The following is a 26,759-nucleotide window of genomic DNA, read 5'->3' on the forward strand; positions in this document are numbered from 1 at the left end:
GATATCTACAATTAAATACCCTAAGTACATCAAATGACCTAAGATATTGATCAATATCCATATATGGCTCATAAGTTGGCTACAAGCCTCCAACAGCTCAAGTTGCCAAATAGATTTACATGCTAGACCATTCAACTTCATTCTTATATTTTAATACCCATTCGAAGTCATTAATGATACTACATCAATTGTCCAATGCCACCAAGTTACTATTCATCGTCTTCCATAATTAACACTTGCAAAATATATAATTCGGATGATTACTTAGTTGATCACTTCCAACTTTTGCTAACAAATAATTCCATAGGTTCATTGTATTCATCAATTTTACCGCCAAAATTACTATTCATCTTCTCTCTTATTTTCTCAAAAGTACTATTCTTTCCATGAACTAGAGTTTTATAATCCAATCTTTCAACCATTAAAACTTGTAACAAATTCTTCAAATACTTCTAACCACTCATAATAAACGAGTTTGAATCATTGGAATTACCTCTAGTAGATCAATCTTGAAAAATCACAACTTTGGTGATTTTGTGTTCTTGAGGATTTGATAATAAAATCTAGTATTTGGATGCAAGAATGATGTTAGAACTCATGTATATTGAGTAATAATCAACCCAAAACATCATTAACAACTTACCTTAGTTGATTGGACTTGATTTGAGCTTAAAATCACCTCTTCACCTCAAGAACCCTAACCCCCAATACTCAAAATACTCTCTTCCCCCGATTTTGTATTTATAGACCCATATTTCTGGGTTTCGAAAGCGGCCCCGAATACTTCATATCCCCAGTTCACTACTCTTCCAAGCCCTGACGCAGACCCAGATGCTATGGTAGTACTTCAGTGCCAGCCTTTGGTAATTTGATCATAACTTCTTGTAGAAGTGTCCAAATGACGAACGGTTTGAAGAGTTAGAAACTAGAATCGAAGATTTTTTATTATATATATATATATATATATATATATATATATATATATATATATATATATATATATGCTCGTCCAAAGTTAGGTCTTGTGCGTACTCATTCAAAACTTTAGTCTATTATGTAATTTCCAACTTGACTTAGACTTAGGGCTCTCATTAGACCCCACATCACTTATAATATGCCTCATACATATATTATTATATCCAATTAATATCCATCATATTAATAGTCCTCGTCTCTATAACGACCCGGCCGATCGTTTCGAGAGTTATAGCCCTGTTTCCCCTATTTCTACTTCTTTTGTGCTTTACAGGTGTATTATGTCTTACCGGATTGGTTAGTTTGGGTCCGAAATAGTTTTGGAGTGAATTGAGATACTTAGTCTCTTAATTAGAAGCTTAAGTTGGAAAAGCCGATCGGATGTCGACTTGTGGGAAAATGGCCTCGAATTCAAATTTTTATGGTTTTGTTAGCTCCGTTAGGTGATTTTGGACTTAGGAGCGCGTCTGGAATGTGATTTTGAGGTCCGTAGTAGAATTAGGCTTGAATTGGCGAAAATTAGAATTTTGGCGATTTTGGCCGGCAATGGAAATTTTGATATCGGGTCGGATTGGATTTCTAGAAGTTGGAATAGGTTCATGGTGTCATTTTTGACTTTTATGTAAAATATGAGGTCAATCGGACGTGATTTGGTATGTTTCGGCATCGTTTGTGGAATTAGAAAGTTTAGAAGTTCTTTAGGCTTGAATCCGGGTGTAATTGGTGTTTTGATGTTGTCTTGAGTGATTCAAAGGTTCGACTAAGTTCGCATGGGGTAATATGACTTGTTGGTATGATTGGTTGAGATCCCGAAGGCCTCGGGGTGATTTCGAGTGGTTAACGGCTTGATGGGAGTTGAGGAATTGCAGTTGAAGCTGCTGCTACTGGTGTAACCGCACCTGCGGAGTGGGAACCGCAGGTGCGATCCCGCAGAAGCGAAGGAGGCGTCGTAGATGTGGCTAAGGAGGACCTGGGTAGAGGACACAGGTGCGATGGAATTCCCGCACCTGCAATGGTTGCAGAAGCGGATTTAGGGGCGCAGGTGCGAGTTTGGACCGTAGGTGCGATGTAGTTCCCGCACCCGCGAAGAGCGCAGATGCGGTCACTTGATCGCAGGAGCGGAGGCAATGTTTAGGGATTTTTTCGCAGATGCGGCACCGCAGAAGCGGAAATGAATTCGTAGGTGCGAGAAGTCTGGGCAGAACCTATAAATAGAACACTTCAAAAAATTTCATCATTTTTGAGCTCGGATTTTGCGGATTTTGAGAGATTTTTCAGAGTAATCACTGAGGTAAGTTCCTTGTGCCTATTTATATTCAATAATGGTGTTTCCCCACTGATTTTATACCTAGTTGGTGAGTGGTTAAGGTGAGATTTGGGAGATTAGGGCTTAGGAATTGGAGAGTGAATTTTTGGGTTTTGGAGGGGCAATTAAGGTCGGATTTTGATAAATTTGGTATGGTCAGACTCGTGAGTGAATGGGCTTTCGGGTTTTATGACTTTCGTCGGGTTTCGAGACGTAGGCCCGGGGGACGGGTTGAGCCGATTTCGGATTTTGGACTATATTTTAGTAGTTTTCTTGTGGAATTGATCCTTTTAGCCAATATTGATTATCTCGTACTCTTTGTGGCTAGATTTGGGATATCTGGAGGCCGATTCGAGAGGCAAAGGCATTTCGGAGTAGGATTTCTGCGCGGTTGAGGTAAGTAATAGTCTTAAATCTGGTTTTGAGGGTATGAAACTCTGAGAATTAGTATAATGTGAATATTTGGAGGTGACGCACATGCTAGGTGACAGGCGTGTGAGCGTGCACAGTGAGGGATTGTGACTTGGTCCGTCCCGTGAGGCTGTAAAGTCGAATAGACATTGTTATTACTTGTTTTTCCTTGTCTTTGAGCAATTAACTACCTTTCATGTTAGAAACTATGCTTAGGCCATATGATATCACTGTTGGGACCCGCAGTAGTCGTATACTTGTTGAATTGACTGCTAATTGATGTCTTGTACTCAGTCACAGTCTTACTTGTGTGTTATATCTCTGTTACCTCCCATTTCTTGTTGATACTTATTGTATTCTCTGTTTGGGATAATTAGTATGATATTCTGTGAGCCCGAGGGGCTGGAGAGGTTAGTGACTGAGATAGGGCCTAAGTGCCGAGCTGTGATGTATATGGATCGGGTTGCACGCCGCAACAAGTCTTCTGGCTCTATATATATATATATATATATATTTGGATCGGGTTGTACGCCGCAATAATATTGGATTGGGTTGCACGTCGCAACAATATTGGATCGGGATGCACGCCGTAGCAATATAGCGCTTGGGCTGAAGGAGCCCCTCTAGAGTTTGTACACCCCTAGTGAGTGCAGGTACCTATTGAGAGTGTGTATTTAGGGCTGAGAGCCGAGAGTATGAGATGTTGAGATGAGTTGAGTGACTGCTGCCTTGAGAGGTTGTACTTGCTTTTATTTATTGTTGCACTTAGTTGTTATCTGTTGTTATTGTAAAATTTCTGGAAGATTCATATCTGTTTTACTTGAGCTCGAACTGATTACCACCGGATTTGAAAGCATGTTCACTCGTTACTGAAAACTTTTGAAATGATCTGTATTTTTTTTATAGTTCGTCACTGCTTCTCAGCTCCTTATTTAATTCTGTTATTTGCTGAGTTGGTTGTACTCATGCTACACCCTGCACTTCATGTGCAGATCCAGGTGTGTACGGTTCTGGCGGTCGGTGAGTTCGTGCGCGGGATGATTATCGGAGACTTACGAGGTAGCTGCTGGCGTCCGCAGTCCTTATTTTTCCTTTCTTATTATCTATTCTCTCTTGTATTGGCATTTGGCACAAACTGTAGTAGACTTTGGTTTCTAGATTGGTTGTTAGATGCTCATGACTTAGTGACACCTCGATGTCGGGCTATCATTCTGCACTTGTGTTTTGGGATTTTACCCTGTTATTATGTAAACCTTCAGTTAGTTAAATTGCTTTAGCTCACTTCTATTCTATATTGAAAGCATATTGAGAATGTCGGCTTGCCTAGTTCCACGATAGGCGCCATCACGACTGGTTAGGTATTTGGGTCGTGACAGTCTGCACGCAAAATGATGTAATTAGCACGCATCAACTTATTTAATAGCGCTTAAGTACTTCAAAAATTTTCTGGGTGCTACATTCTCCCCCATTTAAGAACATTCGTCCTCGACTATTTTACAAGTCACTTCTAAGCATAGAGTTGCCATCCTTTTATCTCCAACCATTATGCATAGGAACTTATGACTACATGGGTCTTATACTTCCTTTCCAAAATTTCAACTTACTTATGGCCCTCAAAATTTGGTTATCTTTACAAATTCTTAAAAATTTCGACAGAGTTTCCCCTATAACTAGGACTATACAAAAACTTTAACATGTCCAGAACAAGCCCCCACACGGGCACTAACAACAATTTCGCTCAATAACCAACAATACACAATATAATGTACCATATTAACCCCACTCGGCCATACATATACCATAAGTGCATCAAATGCAAATCTTTAAAACTTTTAACTTGTAACATATATGAATTCCATTCAATATCAATAATAGATACTATACATAGCTCCCATATGACTATTATTTATGCATGCATTCTCTTTAGTCATGCATACGTCAAGTTGTACCTGGAAAGTATCTTCAAATAAACTAAAATCTCTCTGTGATTGGACTTCCTTAATAAATATTTTTTGAGATAAAGAATAACTGATTTTCATGCTCCCTTAATTTTTTAGCTTGCTCAAGGCAATATCTCATAGTTTATGGGATCGAAGTTATATTGCCCACTTGGTATCTGCAAAACTTGTTCATTCCGACTCGTAGCCTTGGAATGTTTTTTTCATAAATAATACTTTCAAATAAATCTGTTGCCTTTCACGATTCTTGTTTCCAGACATGATTTTTTTCCACTTAGGACTCTTGATGTCCTATAAATATTAAAATTATTCCGGAATATTCTTTTGTTCCTAACAAAGACTAATAAGATATTTGTCCTTGTTTCATCCATTATATAACAATTAATACCCCCACTTTCACTCGTGACTTAGGAGTTTTCGAAGATCCCAACTTGATAACTATTATTGCTTACAAGTTTGCTATATGTAAAAAAAAAAAAAATATTCATCCCAGTTTCATCCATTTTACGATACTACTTTGCCATCCATTCTCGAATACCGGGGTTCAAATTTCCATTTATTAACTTTAACCAACTCCTTAACTCTATTGAGTTCCTTGTGATGGTTCTCTAACAAAAATTTAAGATTTTATCGCTTATAGCTCGTAAGCTTCCAACACTCGCGTATCAATGCTATCACGATGACACTTACACCTTTTAAGATTAGTGCCATTTCTTAAACCCATGCTTTTTACTGGCATACTTCGTTTTTGGTATACAAGAGTTATTTCTCATTTAAGAATAAGCATTGCATTACCCCTTTCTATTTTATTCTGTGCAAAGTGTGCACATATTAAAAGGATTCCCTTATTCCATACAATTCCACGTATAATTCAAAATACTCCCTCGTTCCTGCCAACACTTGAATTTAATTCAAATCACACGTGCCTCTAAGTTATTAGAATACATTTGAGGTGTCCATTAAATATGTAAATATCAGACATATATTTTTAATATCCTTGATGCAGAATATCCTGACTGTTGCTTGTAATGAGTCTTTAATTCCCTACAAATACTTTATGATATTTTTACCCATTTCATCATGAAGTTACCGAAAATTTTCTCTTCATCTTGACTCGTGAATAAGAAATTTTATTTCCAAAACTATCACCTTTAAGGTGAACTTCTCCTGTTCCGATGCTCCCCCACTTAAGAGTAAACCCAATTCAAACTCTTATATATAACTCGAAGTTTTTATTAAACTGTCATCTCATAGGAAACTTACCGTTGACCATCTACATGACCACCGATTACTATAGGCTCCTTATTCCCCAACTAGAAATTTTTAGTTTACCGTTTCAATCTTTCATCGCACCTTGAATTTTTATTTCATCATTACGCTGATATGATCAATATTCTGATAATAGGATAGATTGGTTATATTCATAGGAACTTTCTTTATTCATTTTCGTATCCAAGTATCACGTCGCTACTAGCTGCAACATATATTGTTAAGTACCATTATTTCCCGCCCTTACGACATCATTATAGTTATCACTTCACTCTTTCATGTTCACTCTACTGTTGAAATCTCTTCTAACATTTCACCCTTCAATCCATGCTCTAATACAGTTCTAGCAAGTACGACTACATTGCGCCACTCATCTCATGCTTAAATAAGTTGAACAAGTATGACTCCCGTAGGATAAATTCACATATCATTGTATAACTTTTCACAGCATATACCATCTTCACAATGCTAAATGTAAGAAATACGCAATCTATCTTTATGCCACCATCATGTTCTCAAGCCGCATATATATATATATATATATATATATATATATATATATATATATATATATATGAGATTCCATAGTATATATCTCTGAAATTATATTTCTTGCTCTTAAGTCCTTTCATGAAACTTTATTTTGATGATATCCTACCGAGTAGGCTAATACTTATGATAAAGATGGCATGCCTATAGGGTCTTATTACCTCATGTCTTTATCATAATGCGAACTCTTTTGGCCATAGCTAATACCACATATTTACATCAACATGCTTCATATAAAAAATATATATATACTTGCATATATTCCCATTCTTCGTGGTATCATTGACCTCGTCCATACATATCATGTTAGGAATTTGTGACACGGTATCATGTAGTATTACAATTCTTGTAACTTCTCAATCTCCAAATCTTTACCATAACCATTTTCAATTTTGTTTTTGAGCCTTACGCCGTATCCATTATATGTATAACTTTCCAACAACTTTAACTTAGCCCATGAGCCATTTCAATATTCATTCTTCTTAAATCATAAGGATTCGTTCACTCATAAGTTAACTGTTTTTTTTAATATTGGGCACACATAGAGTTTCTTTGAGATCATTCTTGGAATTCTCAATTTTTTATCATTTCAACAAAATAAAATAAGGCATAACTCGACTAGAAAAACTCAAGATTATCATTCCATGTCATTTTTTTCCTTCTCTAACAACCTATATTGCTTCTTACAACCTCCAAGATTATGCCTTTTGTGGATCTCATGCATTAATATTTTTACGCTTACCCATTTAAGTTCACATACTTTATCCTCGCATATCTTGGTATGCATAATTAGAGATTGACTTTTATTTGCTTCACATTCATCATCTCGAGGAACTCAAGGTTGTCTTCGTCTATCATCAACTCGTACTTACACGTGGCACTTTATTTCTTGTGTGTCACTTATATTACATATGACACAATCATGACGATAACCTATCATGCTCAGGGGAAACACGATGTCTAGTATAATTAAGGTTTATCTCTCTCGTCTTGTAACATTCCTTTTTTGGATGATAAAAAAATTCTTTTTCTTTTTTTTTTCTTTTGGGAAGGTGTCTTTGGTCATTATTGACACTGTCTTAACTATGCCATACTTATTATGAATCATACTATGATTACCACAAACTTGACTGATTCACATTCACTTATCATTTAGATCCATATCACCTCTCCATATTACCTCTCCATATCTTATCATGATAATTTAAGATACAACATCTTCATTTACAATATTTTTTTTTGTACCTTTGCTAAACTCGTTCATGGTGATTACCATAGTAAACGGTCGCTCCAACATCTTGACCAACAATCTTGAATTGAAATCTAGGGTCTAACATAGGTGCCTTTATTTGCATCCTTTAGTAAAATTCTTTATAAGTCATGACACCATCCTGACAATACTAGATGACATCATCACCTTCTTTCCTTTCATGATTTTTCAGTATTCGACTGATAATTCTTATTCACCAAAGTCATATGTGTTGACTGTATCAGTCCCGATCTATTCTCAACCCATCTTTCATTTTGAACGAATCTGACACTTTCTAGCTATTAGCCCAAACATCTTGTATTATAACTCAAACCTTGAACTTTATTCTCGTCACTTCTATATCTTCCACAATAGGAAATCAATACGATCGAGAATACGTACTCTCACTTCAGGCACAAACACATGATCTAGAGTAAGATGAAAGTGAAACTCCATGGATGTCATTGTAGCCTCCCAGATATAAATATGGCCGACAACACACTGATAAGAGGGACTCTACTTGACACGGCTCCATAGACTTACTAGGACTCGACTTAGAACCTAGTGCTCTGATACCAAGTTTGTCATGATCCAAAACCACGTGACCGGCACCCGACACACTACCCGATCCGAGCGAACAAAATCATATGATGTACCCAAATCATATGCATGAAAATCAATTTAACTACGGAAGCTCCTTGAAAATCATATACATTTTCAAGTTAAATGATAAAATATTTCAATTAAAAAATCACACATGACTCCTTTCATGATAATAACAATGAAACTGAGTAAAATAAATATATTTTCATGTATGTCATGTACAACCCCATCACTATAACTTTTCATAACTATCTATGGAGCCTTTATACCAAAGAATAGAATTAAACACTTGGACTAATACCCGACTAGCATAAATTTAGAAAACAACATGATAGCTACCACGAAATAGGAGTGGTGCCTCACTATATACCTCAGGAAGAGAGTCATCCTAGCCCTGACCGCATGCCACGTATCATACTTCATCCTGAAACATGTAAAGTAAGCAGGGCCCTCGAGGGTTGAGTACACCACAACGGTACTCAATAAGTATCATAGACTCTCTCTAACTTAAATTCTTGGGATAAACTATATAAAAATAATGCACCAATATTTGATATAAAACGATAAGAAATTTTATCAATTCATGATCCTTGTCATTTTAAATAAAAGTCAAATAAAATATAACCCACAATATAAACTTTTAAAATATTTATATCAACCCAAGATTTTTGAATAAAATCATACAAAATCATTCCATTTGCTTTAAGTCATTGAAATCACTTTCGGCTCCTTAGGCCTAAACATAAGAAAATCATCCTTACATTTCACCGGGAGTACCATACCATCACTGACATAAGAAGGTCAACTAAGTTATGTACCTAGCGGCAAGTATCATATACCCTACTTGCTCAGGTCGTCTCATAGTAGTGTCATACGAATCGACTCAATCATGTTAATAATAGCACAAAATAGTACCCTCTCGAGGGAGAGCACTCTACCATAGTCTATACCACAAAGTGGCCATCTATGCCTACACTGGCACATGTAGTTTCATGACGACGAACACAATATATATGAAGTCAAACTCGGTGAACACAAGTAACTCCCAAAATATTTGATACTTCAAAAATAGATTCATAGCATAGTAGCCTCAAAGGATCTACTTTTATCAAATTATAGCATTAATAAAAAAATCTAAACTATTTGAAGAAAAATTAAATAAACGACCCTTTACATGTTAAAGCCTTTAGCAATTTAACATTAATCTTTAAAAGATACCACAAGTGTTATGAAACTCATCAATTTTCAAAAGGAAGAATTTCCATGAAAACTTATCTTTAGCACTCAAATATATATACTCTTGTCAATACGAAAGTTTTGATAAAAACATAACATTTACCTTGATTGTCATTTTGCCAACAAGATTTAAAATAAAATTTTACAAAACAGCATGACACAACATATGCAACATAATATTTTTGTACATGAAGACATTCGTATTTGTTTGTCCCCACAAGCATGAAAGCACATTTGCAAACAACTTAAGTATTAACTCGAAACATGCTTTTAGATAAAGTCCCTCAAGAAGAGTAAGTTTTAAACAACTTACCTTGCTTTTGCTTTATTAACATTCATAAGTTTTCAATCCCCTTCCATCGTTCCAACGTTGATTAAAATGCTCAAGCATCACCAACAAGTCGATATCTACAATTAAATACCCTAAGTACATCAAATGACCTAAGATATTGATCAATATCCATATATGGCTCATAAGTTGGCTACAAGCCTCCAACAACTCAAGTTGCCAAATAGATTTACATGCTAGACCATTCAACTTCATTCTTATATTTTAATACCCATTTTAAGTCATTAATGATACTACATCAATTGTCCAATGCCACCAAGTTACTATTCATCGTCTTCCACAATTAACACTTGCAAAATATATAATTCGGATGATTACTTAGCTGATCACTTTCAACTTTTGCTAACAAATAATTCCATAGGTTCATTGTATTCATCAATTTCATCGCTAAGATTACTATTCATCTTCTCTCTTATTTTTTCAAAAGTACTATTCATGTCATGAACTAGAGTTTTATAATCCAATCTTTCAACCATTAAAACTTGTAACAAATACTTCAAATACTTCTAACTACTCATAATAAACGAGTTTGAAGCATTGAAATTACCTCTAGTAGATCAATCTTGAAAAATCACAACTTTAGTGATTTTTGTGTTCTTGAGGATTTGATTATGAAATCTAGTATTTGGATGAAATAATGATGTTAGAAATCATGTATATTGAGTAAGAATCAATCCAAAACATAACTAACAACTTATCTTAGTTGATTGGACTTGATTTGAGTTTAAAATCGCCTCTTCACCTCAAGAACCCTAACCCTCAATACTCAAAATACTCTCTTCCCCTGATTTTGTATTTATAAGCCCAAATTTCTAGATTTCGGACGCGACTCCGGATGCTTCGCATCCCCAGTTCACTCCTCTTCGAAGCCCGGATGTAGACCCAGAGCTATGGCAGTACTTCACTGCCAGCTTTTGGTAATTTGATCATAACTTCTTGTATGAGTGTCCAAATGACGAACGGCTTGAAGCGTTAGAAACTAGACTCGAAGATCTTTCATTTGATAAGTCTTCCATTACATAACTCATATATATATATATATATATATATATATATATATATATATATATATATATATATCCTCTTCACTTATAATATGCTTCGTACATTTATTATCATATCTAATTAATACCCATCATATTAATAGTCCTCGTCTGTACACAAAATAGTATAATTAACACACATCAACTTTCTTAATAGCGCTTAAGTACTTTAAATTTTTCAGGGGTGCTACAAACATAATGTTTGAATTATGCCATAATAATTACTGACATAACAAATAGTTGATCAAAGAATTTACTTACCACTATAAAAATATAATGGGAGTAACTATTTAAAAAATATATTATATATGTAATATGAGTAATATTTGGGACCCTACATTTTTGGGGGGCTAAAACGTTGGCTTTAGCTGCCTTGGGGTTAAGCCGCCTCCGTAGGTGATTTGCTCAAATAGGATCATTCAGTGAATTTTGACCCCCAACAAAAGTCTTGAGAAAATAGTGTCTGATTAGAATACTGGGGAGGGTTCTTAGCAATCGTCATAATTGTACCATATGAAAACTCTGGTGATTGCCATATTTTATGATAAATCTTGGTGATCACTATATAAAAAATTCTAGCAATTGTCATGTCTTGTGGTTAATTTTGGTGATTACTATGAAAAAGTTTAGCGCTTGCCAAGAGCGCTTCTCAAAATTCTGAGATTTTTCCAAGACTTTTCTTATCGCGATCAAAATTTAAATGCCGACACCGAATCCCATTTGTGAAAATCACCCCTAAATTATTCACATACCCAAGTGGTATATGTATGACATGCATGTTTAAATAAATCTTTATTTATTCATCATCGTTCCTAAATATTACCATCACTTTAATCTATTGAGTACTTAATTATGCAAAATTAATTGAGAAAATGACCCTCTATAGCCCCTAAAAATTTTATTAGCACATATTTTTTTCCATTGGCCTGAAATAGCCTTTAGGTCCAATTTATTGACAAATTATAGCCACTATTCCCAATGCACTTCTACCCTTTTCAGTCGCCTACTCCTCCATCTCTCTCTCTCTCTCTATCTCTCTTTCTCTTCTCATTTTCTCCCTTCTTCAATTTACCAGTGACTTCCATCTTTCCCTCTTTTCTTATCTTTTTCCTTCTTCACTCCCTCCTTTTTTTTTCTTTTTTTTTTCTTCTTCTATAGCAACACCAACATACATTTTTTTTAAACGTCACTTTTTTTCTTTGAGATCTCCTCCTCCTTTACTTAGATGCAAAAATATCTACCTTCTTTGAGAAATTTCCGGCAAAAGTCTGGTTGTGGTTGCCGCTTTCTTCGCTTTCTGTCCACTTTCAGATATAATATTGCATGATATTTTTTCGGATGAATTTTGCAAGAAGATGAAAAATGGAGAAAATAAAATAGCCACGGCCGGAGAAAAGCTTTTTTTCGGCCAAGTTCACTGTCCTCCATTACCGTCAATACTCCTTTATTTATACATTGTGTAATCAATGTATAATAATGGTATAATATGGTGTATAATCAGTGTGTATATATTTTACACTAATGATACATTTATTATACATCTATCATACAAAAGTGGGCGTGACAGATTACAATCGCTACATTGAGTGTTGAGAATATTGTATATAATGTGTATATTATGTATGCACATTTATATGAAAGGTTTATCTACACTTATATAATACACATACATTTTTTATACAAATTCAATGTTGATATAATTTTGTATATATATATATATATATATATATATATATATATATATAATACACGTATTATACAAAACTGGGCGTGAAAGATTAGAGTGGCTACATTGAGTGTTGAGAATATTGTATATAATGTGTATATATTATGTATGCACATTTATATGAAAGGTATATCTACACTTATATAATACATTTATATTTTTTTTATACAAATTCAATGTTCATATAATTTTATATATAAAGTATATAATAGTATATAATGTATATATGTCGTGCACATAGAATTTATAATTGTATATAAAGTAAATAATTAATATATCTTCCGTATATAAAGTGTATATTTCTTCTCTCATAAATACTTAATCTTTCTTTCTTTTTCTCTTTTAGATCTTTTAAGTTCAATTTGTCTGTTTATACTTTTGTTTGTTTTTTCTTCTTCTCACTCTTTTTCCCCCTCTTTTAGTCCTTAATTCTTTAGGTTTGGTGGTGGAATTGGAGTGGATGAGGCCGGTCCAGGAGTGCGTGAGTCTACTTTTTGATGATCTATCATTTTTAGGATATGGGTAGGGCGGGGCAATGGCAGCAGTGCGTGGAGATGGTAGCGGTGCCATGGCGGTAGCGGCGGCGGTGCAATAGCGGCAGAGCAATGGTGGAACTTTTTTGTGTGGATGTCTGATAGATGGTGAAAAAAAATAGGTAGATGCGGTGGGATTTGTGGAATTTGAACTGACCATTCTAATATTTTTTAGGCTACTAAATATATCTAAAATTTTGTGGCTACCAAATAATATAAGTTTGCAGTGAGTGACTACAAATGAATTTTGCTCAAATTAATTCGATTTAATACACACAGGCCTTTACGTCATCCATCTTAGGCTCTTAGCATTCTGTGGAAGTCTCAAAAATCGGCGGCCCAAATTACGAGGAAGGTCATCTTCTCTTCAGCCCAGCACATTTTTTTGGTCAAGCTGAAAAGTTTTTTGTAACTTCGAAATAATAGTTTAATCGGACTGGATTAGAAGGAAGAAGCCATGTCTCAAGATTGAAAGATATTTATGCAAAAATAAGTTTATATGTATGGATTATATTTTAGGCATGAAACTGCTCTTGATTCCAATTGTTAGACAGAAATATTTTAAAAAGCAGAAGCCAGAAGCTTTTTTTTTTTTTTTTTACAATATTTTTTAAGCAAATGCTTTTGATTACAACAAAATATTTTTCACATCAAAAAGGAAAAAAATACATTTATACACTTATAATATGGATGAAAGTTATTTCCTTACAACTCTTAGTTTTTAACATTATATTACTTATTTCCGTTATTATTTACACATTATTATTGATCCTTCAAAAAATATATTAAAATACCATTTAAATAATTTTTAATATGTATTTTTTTCGAAAAAAAAAAATTCACTCTAATCCCAAGATTTTTTTTAAATTTAAAAGGTTGTATCAAACATGCTCTTGAGTTGTCGTGAATGCACGGGCCCATGAAAGCACAACACGATTATCTGGTACCTAGTCGTGCTCAGCACGAGTACTTAGAATCTTAGCACAAGTTTTTGTAACCTCAATACATTATTATGGGTATCTGTTACATATCCGAGCTCAGTACAAGAACTTGAAACTTCAGTCTGAATAGTACTTGAAACCTCAGCGCGAGTATTCGATACCTACCCTAAGCTCAGTAAGAGTGGCCTATGCAGATTTTCATTAGTTCGAATTATACGTATTTCAAACTCATTAATATGTCAAATTCTCTAAGTATATAACATCAACAACGTGGCTTTGAGTTTGGTGAGTTTAGTTAATCTTTATCCAACACAATCAAACAAAATTGAGCAAATTGTGTCATAACCCTCAGGCTTCAACCTATGGACTATGAGTCAGTGGCGGAGCTAACTTATGGGAAGGGGTATCAAAAATATATTGTAAAAAATACATTGTGTAGCTAGGTAAAAAAAATTATATGCATATATATACTATGTATTGACTCCCCTTAATTTTCTGGTATATTTAGTTTTATATATTTTGACACTCATTAACGAAAATTCTGGCTCCGCGAGTATATGACAGCTCTGCTTGCAGTGTGCTTTGCTTTTGCTCTTTTATAAGCAAATGGAGAAACAATTAAAAGAACAAGAAAAGAGATAGAGCAACACCAAAATATATTTATGTACTTTCCTCGTACCCAAGCACAAAACAATGTGTGAAACAACCAAAAGGACATTATTGTCTTTTGACCTTTTGTGAGGGCAAACGTGAGAGGGGTAGCTTGGTCATCTTGACCTGTACAACGGCTACTTATTTGATGGCCGTTAGATAAAATCATAGTAGTATTATGTGGGAAAAGAACAGAATTCACTGCACGCTCCACTAGAAGTTCTGTAGGCGGCCGCTACCATTTGCCACTATCTGCTCTTCTTCACTCTTTGAGAGAAAAATCCCAAAAGGCAAAAGAAAAAAGAACCAATTTTTGATCGCCCATTTTCATGATTCGGGTCTTTTTCAACAAAAAATAGGGCTCTTTTCCCATTTCAAGAAAATTCTAGGGCTTCTTCCACCCATTTTTCTTCACCAGAATCATTGGTTTTTGTAAAAGAAAATGGAGAAGTTGAACAACATTTTCAAGAAGAAGACTTCACCCAAAGGTAAGATCTTTCCCCCCTTTTTTTCTAATCCCATTTTCGATATGAATTTTCCTTCAGCTTAGTATAGGGATTTTAGCTTGTTTCTTGTCACCTTTTTTATTGTTTTATTCTTTGACTTGAGTGATGATGTAAGGTGAAAATTTTTAATTGATTATAACAGAAGCATTGAGGACGAGCAAAAGGGAAATGGCTGTTGCTACCAGAGGTACAACATTACTGTCTTGGGCTTCTAGTTTCATTGAGTTTTGTTTGATAAAAGAACAACTTTTGACTATTGAAATTTTGAAGGCAATTTTTTCAAATTTAGAAATAAAAGATGCTAATTCCTGATCCCAACTGCATTGGCTGGCCTTAATAGGGATGCTATATTTGTGGTTAAATTCCTCTTGTTTTGATTTTAGATGTACTTCAAACACTATGCTCTTTACATTAAAACAGTCTAATTCTCCAATGTGTTGAGCAAAAAATGATCGCGCTTGGCAGAAATTTTTATGCCTTTGTTATTGGGAAAGAGAAGCACCTAAGCATATTCAATTTGATTGTCATGACTGTTAGGTATTTCAACAAAAGAAAAGCCATGTAAAGGTTAGATTAAGGTTGTTGTGTCTTTGCAATAAGAATAAAAAGGATGAGTGATTGTTGAAAAGATTCAGTTTTTAGTGAAAGAGGTGAGATATAATACTGGTTGAGAAGGTTCATTAGTTATTAGACTGGGTGAGTGAGATATAATACTGGTTGAGAAAGTTCATTGGTAATTAGACAACCAAAATCATATAATATCTGTTATTATAAATCTGTATGGCAATGGGGCTTCATAGTATGGTATGATATATTAGGAAAAACTGTCAAAATAGTTCTGGGGACTAAACGGTAGTTCAGGTGCATTGCAAATGATAGGCGAGCCCAATGTAATTTACGCTAACAATCTAACCTGCTTTTTCTGGACAGTCATCGGCAGAGTTGGAAGAATTGCTATATTGGCTAAATCTAGATTTACGTATTTCCTTTGCAAGTGACTAGGTGTCTCAATGCAACTACTTATAAGTTTTATTGACTCCTTTCATTACTTCATTTTCCTTCTCCATCCAAAAATAAGCAAGGGGGTGGAGAAGCCAAAAGCATTAATACTGTTGAAAAAAAACTGTGTCGAAGATGTCTGTCCCATTTTTGGGTGTCATTCTTATATTTTACTAAAACCATCAGGGTCAGCTAGTTTGCTAAATGTGGCTGTTGATAAAGTTTTGGGGATATAATCATTATTATGCTATTCTAGTATATTGCACGTCATTGTCATTTGCATAAGCAAGGAGTTGGAGAATGCCAAAAGAATTAAACAATGTTTGGAAAAGAATATCTAGTTGAGAGTGTGTCATAGTCGGATGTCATTCTTATTTTTTCATATATCATTATCAGCTTATTTTGGTAAAGGAGAAGCCAAATCTTATGTTCCATATTATCTTTTGTGTTGTTATAAAATGTTGCAAAATTGGAATTTGATAATTGGTATATTTCAAAAATTTGTTTTCACTTGCATTGTCTTCCTCCTTCCTTACTTGGTGCTTTTGTACTTATCATTAATTCATCTCTTTGTTCATGGATAACTTTAGGCATTGAAAGGGAGATTTCATCTTTACAAATGGAGGTAAGTTACTAGGAAAATGTTCATAGACACAAGGCAAATGTTTGTTCTGTAAGTCAAGAGTATTCTTGCAAACTTTAAGGTCAAGAAAAGGTTCAGAGTATTCTTACAATGCTCAATCATTTTCTTCTGCTTAAGTTCTCTACTTATTTGCTAACTTGTGTAATTCTTATTTTCACTATCTTGTAGGAGAAGAAGTTAGTGGCAGAGATCAAGAAAACAGCCAAAACAGGGAACGAGGCAAGTGTTTGTTCATTAAATTGATTTCACCTGACTACCTCGCTTGGAAATTGGAATTGTGATCATCCTTAATGACTTTTAGTGGGTGGTGCTTATTTGCACTAGAAAGTAGAAACTGCATGCCTTTTTGCAGCCTCTTGTTTCTTTTGATATATACGTGTGGCGAAGGGCATCAACCTGATAGATGTATCAGCCTAGTTAATGAGAATTTATCGAATCATCCAAACATACAAGAGTTAGATATTAGAGAGATATTCTATCAATGTTCAGAAGGATAAAGCCACTGGATAAATCTCTTATTCTACTATGTATGTAAAGTGACCTAACTACCCTAGGTTCGATTGAGCAAGTTCTATGTTTGTCATCTGGTTCCTTCAATGGAATTACAGAAGCGTTGTTTTATTTGACAGCAGTTGATGGGAACGGAAGAGGTGTCTTCTTGTATTGTAAAGTAAAAATAATGTATGAGGGAGGGTGTGAGCCATGTTAGCTAGCTTTCTATCCTAGAATCTCCTTTTTAATATCCAAACTCCAAATTTATTTGTGCCCTCTTTTAAAATTTTAGCTCGATTTGAGCTTGATAAGACTTGAGTTTGAATCAAGACTAATTAAATTCAAGGGTTAGTTATTCGTAAGGACTTCATTCAGTTGCAGCTTTAGTGGTAACATGAACATTATACTGCGTGATCCAGGTAGTTCTTTTAATGTAGCATGCTCAACCACTGCGGAATTATTTTGTCAAACTCTTTGTTGAAAAATGAATGGCATTTTTTTTAAAAAGGGATGAGGAAAGAACTCATTCATCCTCCATATGATATTTTTTCTTCCATCAAAAAAGAAAGAACTCATTCATCCACTGTAATCTGCACACTTGCCATTTCTTTTTTCCCAAAGTAAATCTTGCTCACACACTTTGATTTGTCAGGCTGCCACTAAAATTCTAGCTCGTCAGCTTGTGCGACTGCGGCAACAAATTGTAAATCTGCAAGGTAGTCGTGCTCAGATTAGGGGCGTAGCAACTCATACACAGGTTAATTCTTTTTCCAGATTATTACTCCTATTGTTTATGATCAAGCAATTAAGAATTTTAAGTGGATCTTATACGTGGATTCCTTTCTCTTGTGGTAGGCACTGTACGCTAGCACCTCTATGTCTACTGGAATGAAAGGTGCTACTAAAGCAATGACTGCCATGAACAAGGTACTGATTATTTGTTGGTCGTGAGTTCTTTTCCCCTTTTTATCAGAACTTCTTACATCCTTTAGCTCATCCATTTTGTTAGCATTTAGGTTCTGTGGTCCACAAGCTATAGAACCATTATTATCAAGGTTTAATTCCGTCTAATTGGTTTGTTCTTTGTGTGTTTACTTCTCAGCAAATGGCACCTGCAAAACAAGTTAAAGTGATCAGAGAATTCCAGAAGCAGTCGTCACAGTTGGACATGACAGTAAGCACATTTATCCCTCTCAGTGAAGCTTCACATTATTGACTTACTTCATGCTATGAGTTCTCCGTAATTGTGGACAAATGCAATTTCTTCAAGGCAACTGGGCAAAATATTTCAGCTTGGTGAAGTTCAGCCTATGCATACTGATAAAATTATCTGATTTTTCCAGATTGAGATGATGTCAGAGTCCATTGATGAAACTTTGGATAAAGATGAAGCTGAAGAAGAAACTGAGGAGCTTACAAACCAGGTTCAATTATTCATTATTCATCACGCAGTTTGTCTATTTCCTAATTGTATATTTCTCTGGTCAACTTTTCTAATTTGGATTTTCATTTGTTAGGTGCTGGACGAGATTGGCGTGGACATTGCATCGCAGGTAGGTTGTGGATTAAGAATAGTTGAGCGATCAGTTGTTTTTCTCATCTTTAGTTTGCAAGCTGGTTTATTCATTATTGATTTCTATTTTGGCAGCTATCTTCAGCTCCAAAAGGTCGAATTGCATCGAAGAAAGTTGAAAATGTTGCCCCCCCTAGGTATGTCGAAACTGCTTTTATATTATGTCAGACGTCGATATCTGATATACTTATGTTGGATTGTGTGACTATTTGTCGAGCTACGTTTCTTCTGCATTTCCATATCAAACTGTCAGAGTCAATTCTCAACTATATAGGCATAGTATTCTTACGTTCCTTTTGTTCTCTGATTATACTCCTTTTGCGTCTGATCGTGATGGTTATTTACTGCTTTGTCCAAGTGTTGACTATGAACATTATATTGATGCATGTACTGAGCCAATCTAGAATTAAAACGTTCGTTTTTTAGTTCTTCCTTCTATAATATATTTTTGGCGTGGTCAGAACTTTTGGAATATGAAGTTTATTCAGACGGCTTTTTATCTTCTCCTTGTCAAAGATTTTGTTATGTTCTTGCTGTTTGATTTTGTTGCAATACGAGTTGAATTCTGAACTACTTGGAATTGTTAACAATTCTTCTGTTAAATGCAGTTCCGACTCTGCGGATGTTGAGGAACTTGAGAAGAGGTTGGCCTCTCTTCGAAGAATTTGAGGAAGAACGTGCATATGTTTTTGGTTTCTTCTTTCTTGTATAAATTCTCTTTAGCATAAACATATAGTATGTACTAAATTGTATTTCTCTGACTATTGTTCTCTAGCACTAAACATCAACATTATGAATTAATATCTAGAGGTATAAATGCAGAATGATAATGGATATGTTTTTGGTTTCATAAATCCTTCTACACGTAGTTTTGTAATTCAACATTCATCGAAGTCATTTCTCAGTTAAATCAACTAACAACACTTTTTTTATGTAAAGCTTTACTATGAAAAGCAGAACTTAATTTATTTTTACTTTACAATATACAACATCAAGCCAAAAGCAGTGCTTCAGTGAATCAGACTTTTCCCATCTTTGCCAACTTTGAAGGGTAGGAGGAGAGGACCTATTAAAATATAAGACTTATGTTCAAACTTTCTCATATCAATACAAACTTCCATTACAGGTCATGAAACCAAATGAAAAGCAAAACTTAACTTATTTTTACTTTTACCTGAAATTATACAATACAACATCAAACCAAAAGTAGCGCTTCAGTGAATCAAACTTTTCCCTTCTTTTCCAACTTTGAAAGGAAGGATTGGGAGACTTTGTTCATGCCAAAAGAAGTTATCAGGATCAACCTTAGTCTTCACAAGCACAAGCTTATCATAATTATTCTTGAAATACTTTTTTCCCCAAACACTAGCTTCCAAGAAATTTGAGTTGGCATTTCTGTTCATACCCAAATCAAGATCTCTATAATTCACATAAGCTTCTCTAGGAAACTTGGATGCAAAAGTGCCCATGTAATCATATAGCCCTCTGATCCAGTTGATATGTTTATCTGCAGATTTCTTGTCTCCTTCTGTCCAAGAAGTTAAGTACTGTATCTTGCAAATGACCCCTTTTCTATGTGGGAAAGGAATAGAAGATTCTGATATCTTTCCCATCATTCCTCCATAGGGATTCCATATCATCATAGGTGAATCTTCTTCTAAAAACTTCTTCCACATACCTTCAAGTCCAATTTCTGGAACTGGTACGCGGAGAAAGTCCGATTTAGCCTTGAAGTTTACTGCAGGGAATAATGACTTCCCTTGAAGTAGAAACTCGGGCTTAATGCTACTTGGATATCCTGCAATATAAATGACTGATTCAATCCAGCTCATTTCGACACAATCCTTTGGCGTCAATCCCAATTCAGGGAAGCTATGATTCATCACATGAATAAGCCTATCAGTTTTTCCAAGAAACAATGCTTGGTAAGCTGTTTGCACTGTTTTCTTCCCATTTTTAGTTGAATTGGCTGTAGTTATGAGGATCCTTATGAAGAGATCTTCATCAATCTTATTTGCAACATGTTGCCATTTATTCAGGACTTTTGTTGCACCAGTTTCCAGTGTCTTTGGAACTGTGAAAACTGTCACAGTTGATGGAACAGGAACAAGTCTAATTTTCCAAGCCAAAAGTATACCAAAACTGCCTCCTCCACCTCCTCTAATTGCCCAAAACAAGTCTTCTCCCATTAGTGCCCTATCAAGAACTCTGCCACTAGCATCAACTATCCGAGCATCGACAACATTGTCAGCTCCAAGACCATATTTCCTCATCATAGGACCATAAGCTCCCCCAGTGATATGACCACCTATTCCTAAGCTGGTGCATAGGCCAGCAGGATAACCATGTGTCTTGCTTTTTTCTGCAATCCTATAGTACACTTCACCAATCGTCGCGCCAGCTTGAACCCAAGCACTGTTGTCCTCAATGTCCACTTTGATCGCGCGAAGTTTAGCTAAGTCAAGCAAGATGAAGGGCATTGATCTTTTCATTTCTGATGTATAAGAGATGCCCTCATAATCATGCCCTCCACTCCTAACTCTAAGCTGAAGTTTTAGCTCTTTCGCGCAAATGACTGCTGCTTGTACATTGGATTCACTCAAAGCAGTGAAAATAAGCAGAGGTTTTGGTTGAGAAGGTGTCAAACACCTTAGATTTTGGGCAGTGGATTTAAGGATAGAGTTGAATGAAGTAGCATTGGAAGTAGGGGTGAAGAAAGCTGTGGAGAAAGGGATCGAACGGTCGGAATGAAGAGTAATGCATTGATAGAATTGATCTTGAATTGTATAAGAAACAGCATATGAAGCTAAAAATAGTACTATGAATGAAGAAAGAATAATAGAGATTGATGAAGCCATAAGCCTCTCTAGTTTTCTTGCTTGTTCTGTTGTTAGAAAGTTTGAAGGAGAGAAGACTTATATTTCAACTTTCAATGCCTTGATCTCATGTTTGGACTGTAGGAAAGAGAAAAGAAAACAAATAGAAAATGAGGAGAGGGGAAATTGTGGAGAAAGTCGGGGAGAGGAACAAAGAAAATAAATGCCTTTTGTTTGGGTGGGAAGAGAATGAGGAGTAAAATTAGGTATTCTTTATTTTAAGAAAGACTTTGTTGTGGCTTACTTTCTTTTTTCCATTTTATATACATTTAGACCTATGTATAACAACATTTTTATATAACAAACATTCATTATAAAGGTCAAGTTTTTCTCCTAATCAATTTTATATTATGTTATAATATATGTCCTCTATAATAACACTTCACTATAGCAACCAAAAATTATTTGAGCAAACAAGACTGTTATAGAAAGGTTTGACCGTATATCACGAAAGAAAAAATTTAAGATATTTTGGTTTCCCTTAGCTTCCTTTATCTCCTTTCCAAACTAAGCAAGTTTTGGGTAGGTAACTTAATGGTCAATCACTTTTTAACAAAGTAAAAGTGGAGAATATGTGCAAATAGCTAGGTGTGGTCATGGGAGTCTAGAACTTAAAGACTGCAAAACAAAGTCAACATCAAATAATGCCTTTAATTTTTGCTCAAATTATAGGTTACATGTGGGAACTTGTATTATAAGGGACTTCGAAGTTTATGAAAAAAGACTTGGAGAAAATGGTTTGCCTTCCAATTGGGTTGAAAGACAATCTTGTCACATTTCTTGCCTTAAAGAATTGCAAAGTCTTGCATTTCTTCCTATCTTTTGTATGATTTTAGTGGGCGTTTGGACATAAAAATTGTAAAATTCCAGAAAAAAAGTGAAATTTTTTTTCAAGTAAAAATGGTATTTAAAAATTGTAAAATTGTGTTTGGGCATTAATATAATTTGGAGTTGTTTTCAAATTTTTTTTAAAGTGATTTGAAGTGAAAATTTTAAAAATGGTTGGCATTATTTCAAGAATCTATATTTTTGCAGTGTAAAAATAATTTATACCATAATGACACATGATGTAAAAAGAATCTCTTTGTTTTTCTTTTTAGGCAAAGTGATAACGTAAATTATCTTCTAAGTATAAAAGAAAGCCCTAACCGTACACTCAAAGAGTGGCAACTTGGATTCCCAAACTGTGAAAATATTCTTAAATTGTCCTCGCAATTCCAACGGTAAGCCAATTGTGGTTATCTATTTCTATTTATTTGGCTAAAAAAAAGTAAGTTTTACCTTCCATATTTTGTGGTCTGAGTCCATTCCTAGAGACAATAACCTTTCAGTTTTTTGGTTTACTATACTCTCAAAAGCTCTTTCTGTTATTATAATTTTGGGATAAGCATAATCTTACTTATTTCCTTTAAAGTTAAATAGTTATACATTATTTATTCTAACTAGCTATCACTAAGGAGTTAAAGAGTAACATCATATCATATATTTATTTGTCCACACATTTCGTGTGCCAAGAATACATTGTAGTTTCTTAAAACGAGAGAATCGATTTTGTAGTCCTTCACAATTTTTTTTATTTTATATCTTTTTATAAAAGATCTTCATTTTTTATATATAAGAGACCTGAAAATAACACACAGGAGATCTGAAAAAATTATTTTCTTCGATTCAAATTGTAAGTGATTACAAGATCATTTCCTCTCTTAAACCTGAGGACAAATGCATACGCAAAATTATAATTTCAATCACGAAATATTAAGCTTTTCATTAATCATTTGTTGAGAAAAAAAAATCTTATGAAACTAATATCCAATTGACATATAGACTAAGAAGTGACTTTGATAGAAGCTCGTATATACAGTCAGACCTTTTTATAACAATATCCTTATATAACAACACTTCACTATAAAAGCAACATTTTTTCGGAACCAAATGTCATGTTTTGTTATAATGTATGTTTTCTGTAACAGCAATTCGCTATAACATCCAAAAATATACCAAAACAAACGGGGTTGTTATAGAGAGGTTTAGTTGTACATGACAATACATTGAAAAATGTTTCAAATGAAAATTTATGTATCCTTCATCGAGGATCCATTTGACATAAATTTTTAAAATTTTAAAAATCATAATAAAAGTTTAAGAAAATATAATCAAAAGAAAAACTTTTTTTTTTTTAAAAAGAAAAGAAAAAATAGTATGGATGAACTGTTAGATTAGTTAGTGTTTGATGGGAGTATTTGAGAAGAGGTTGTTTTGTCCCTCAATGGAAAAAGAAAGAAAGGAAGAGGTGTTTAAAAGCATTTCTTTGTCTTATATAGTTTGAATATTTTTAAGGGTGTTTTGGAGAGAAATTAAAATTTGACTATATTATTATTAATAGTCAAGATTGGGCACTTGGGCCTATTAAGTTGCTCAGAATTAATAGTTTTAGTCAGCTACTATTTTGTTAAAAACGTTTTTAATTAAAATTCAGAAAACGTTTTTTAACAGCTTTATTTTTTTAATTCAGAAAAAAAGTTACTATTGGTTTTAAAAGGTGCTTGTTATGAAGAGATGGGTCTGTTGGAATTAACAGACTCCTAGAGGTATTATAAATACCATTATCATCTCCAAAACGTAATCATCTGGAAATTTCTATCTCTTTCTCTTCTACTTATTTTCTACAACCCACAAATATTATGTTCTTGTGGAAAATTCGAGTTAATTGATGAAACTCGAATTTTAGAGGCTTTGTAAAATCCTGGAGGAATTCTGCTATTATCCCTGCATGCTGTAACAACTAAATAGGAAGCTTAAATTCTTTAAGGACACTGACTACACTATCGAAGCCAGATTATTTTATCCATTATTTTTCTAACATAAACTATCCAAAGATATATAACCGAAGCAAAAGAAAATAACCAAACAATGAACCATCATTTAAGTAGAAACAACAACAAAATTTAATGAACTACTGCTAATTAAGGGAAGTGGTTTAGTTACAAATAATGACTATTAGACTTTAAGTCAATCAAAATTGAGATCTCCAGTTTGTCTTTTGATATCTGTTTATTTCTGTTTCACATGGAATTCTTTGGTTTTCTGTGAAATGAAATTATTTGTACTTACTTAGAAAAGTACACTTGAGAAGTCTCCAAAATAAAAAGAAAGTTGAAAAGCCAAGTCATTGATGAAATAAGTCAATGGTAGGTATAACAACCATAACTAAAATGATATAAGCTCAATTTTTTCCTTCTTTATGTTTTTTCCTCAGTGTTTTCTGGCGGTATTTTAACTCATAACTCTTGTATTTACTATGGGATCATATACTTATGAAAAATTATTTTATCAGACACATATTTCCCCCCTTCTTTTTCTTCGGTTTGCTTTAAGCATTTGTATCCAAAATTTATTGGTCAAAGGATTTGCGTCAGAAAGGGCCATAAAATAGTAGCAAAGCATTCACTTCCAAAAGGTTTTACATATCGAAGACTAGTATTTAAGTGTCGCCCCCAATTCCCGATGCACGCCATCGTAGCGCCCAACGTCGCGGTTAGGCAAGTCAAAGGTGAACCATTTAAATAATTATTCATTTTATAACTTTTGGAATCATAAGAGTTATTAAGTAAAGAAATTTAATGCATTTGAAATCATAAGTAATACAATATTAGTAAAACACAAAATAAAAGGTGACGATATTAAAGCAAAACCATTATTTCAACTAGAATACCCCAAAACTCGGTATCACAAGTGCATGATCATTTATTAAGGGGTACAATAATAATACATTTGTCTGGAATATGAATTAGACAGGATAAAGTAAATAAATGTGATGGAGACTCTGTGGGCTACGACACGTAACATGGAATGCAACTCACCATAAAATTCCCTCAACAGTTGTGCCTATGCGCCAAGATGACCACCAAATGAACCTGTCAGATCCTACATATTAAGTGCAGAAGTGTAGCATGAGTACGTAAATCAACGCGTACCTAGTAAGTATCTAGCCTAACTACGAAGAAGTAGTGATGAGGGATCGACGTTGACACTTACTAGTGGTCCAATTAATAAGATGCAGGAATCATAAGCATGCATGAAATACAACAGGATCAATAGAATAAGGAACAGTAGGTAACGAAATCCGTTAACAAAATATCACCGGTTTAAAAATTTCCAAGTGCCACATGATATCTCAACAAATAAGAATCATCAATTAAATATCTGATCTTAGGTCATAAAGAGAATATCATGTAATTTTCAAGTTCAATCAAGAGGGTAATCTCGTGGGTATTCGGACTCCTAGCGATTTTACGCATGAATTATGCCAAGGTCATTCGTCCCGATCCATATAGTCATGTACATTTACTGTCGAGATCGTACGGCCCGATCCATGGATGCATCTCATATATACATATACTGCCGAGGCGTTCGGCCCGATCCCCAGGAAGAGAAGAAACTTATCAACTTACGACTCGCGTATTTACTATACAGGGCGTAACGTAAACATGATATTTACCATCTATCGATTATCCTGCCAAATAACTCACGGAGTTGAGATTCGATCTAACATGATATCTATCAGCTTTCATTTGTAGTCTTCAAGTAATTAAACTAACAATTAAATTCAAGTAATACAATTTATTGAATGATAAAATCCTAGGTCTACCCAGACATAAACATGAATCTAGCTACATACGGACTCTCGTCAGCTCGTGCGTACGTAGCCCCCACAACAAGTAGCACATATCAAACACATCACCGAGGGGGATATTCCCTCCCCCTCCCCCTCCCACAAGGTTAGATAGGAGACTTACCTCGCTCCGAAATCCGATAACCGGCTTCAACGCCTCTCTCTAACTCCTCAAACTGATACCAAATGATCCGAAACT

General features: G+C 34.5%; 2 protein-coding genes across 2 annotated transcripts; one reads left to right on the forward strand and one right to left on the reverse strand.

Annotated features, from left to right (window-relative positions):
* The first annotated feature begins 14,971 nt into the window (after positions 1 to 14,971).
* Positions 14,972 to 19,866, forward strand: LOC104117761 (vacuolar protein sorting-associated protein 2 homolog 2). Its single transcript, XM_009628853.4, has 11 exons — positions 14,972 to 15,287; positions 15,448 to 15,492; positions 16,895 to 16,929; positions 17,116 to 17,166; positions 18,092 to 18,196; positions 18,295 to 18,366; positions 18,542 to 18,613; positions 18,783 to 18,863; positions 18,957 to 18,992; positions 19,088 to 19,149; positions 19,621 to 19,866. Exons 1-11 carry the CDS (start codon positions 15,242 to 15,244, stop codon positions 19,679 to 19,681), a joined length of 666 nt encoding a protein of 221 aa, XP_009627148.1. The 5' UTR covers positions 14,972 to 15,241; the 3' UTR covers positions 19,682 to 19,866.
* Positions 19,867 to 19,922: 56 nt separating this feature from the next.
* On the reverse strand, positions 19,923 to 22,022 carry LOC104117760 (monolignol oxidoreductase AtBBE-like 15). The gene is made up of 2 exons (XM_009628852.4): positions 20,187 to 22,022; positions 19,923 to 20,078 (listed from the first exon to the last, which is right to left on the reverse strand). The coding sequence occupies exon 1, from the start codon at positions 21,868 to 21,870 to the stop codon at positions 20,227 to 20,229; it is 1,644 nt and encodes a 547-aa protein (XP_009627147.1). The 5' UTR covers positions 21,871 to 22,022; the 3' UTR covers positions 19,923 to 20,078; positions 20,187 to 20,226.
* Between the last annotated feature and the right edge of the window lie 4,737 nt (positions 22,023 to 26,759).

This window comes from Nicotiana tomentosiformis, chromosome 2, assembly GCF_000390325.3.
Source record: "Nicotiana tomentosiformis chromosome 2, ASM39032v3, whole genome shotgun sequence".
Taxonomy (NCBI): domain Eukaryota; kingdom Viridiplantae; phylum Streptophyta; class Magnoliopsida; order Solanales; family Solanaceae; genus Nicotiana; species Nicotiana tomentosiformis.

What these genes read in the sequence shown, in the direction of transcription:
- LOC104117760 (XM_009628852.4), bottom strand. Translation starts at nt 21,870, where the DNA reads ATGGCTTCATCAATCTCTATTATTCTTTCTTCATTCATAGTACTATTT.
- LOC104117761 (XM_009628853.4), top strand. Translation starts at nt 15,242, where the DNA reads ATGGAGAAGTTGAACAACATTTTCAAGAAGAAGACTTCACCCAAAG. An exon ending in AATGGCTGTTGCTACCAGAG is followed by an intron (nt 15,493 to 16,894) that starts GTACAACATTAC and finishes GGATAACTTTAG; the next exon opens with GCATTGAAAGGGAGATTTCA. An exon ending in CTGAGGAGCTTACAAACCAG is followed by an intron (nt 18,864 to 18,956) that starts GTTCAATTATTC and finishes TTCATTTGTTAG; the next exon opens with GTGCTGGACGAGATTGGCGT.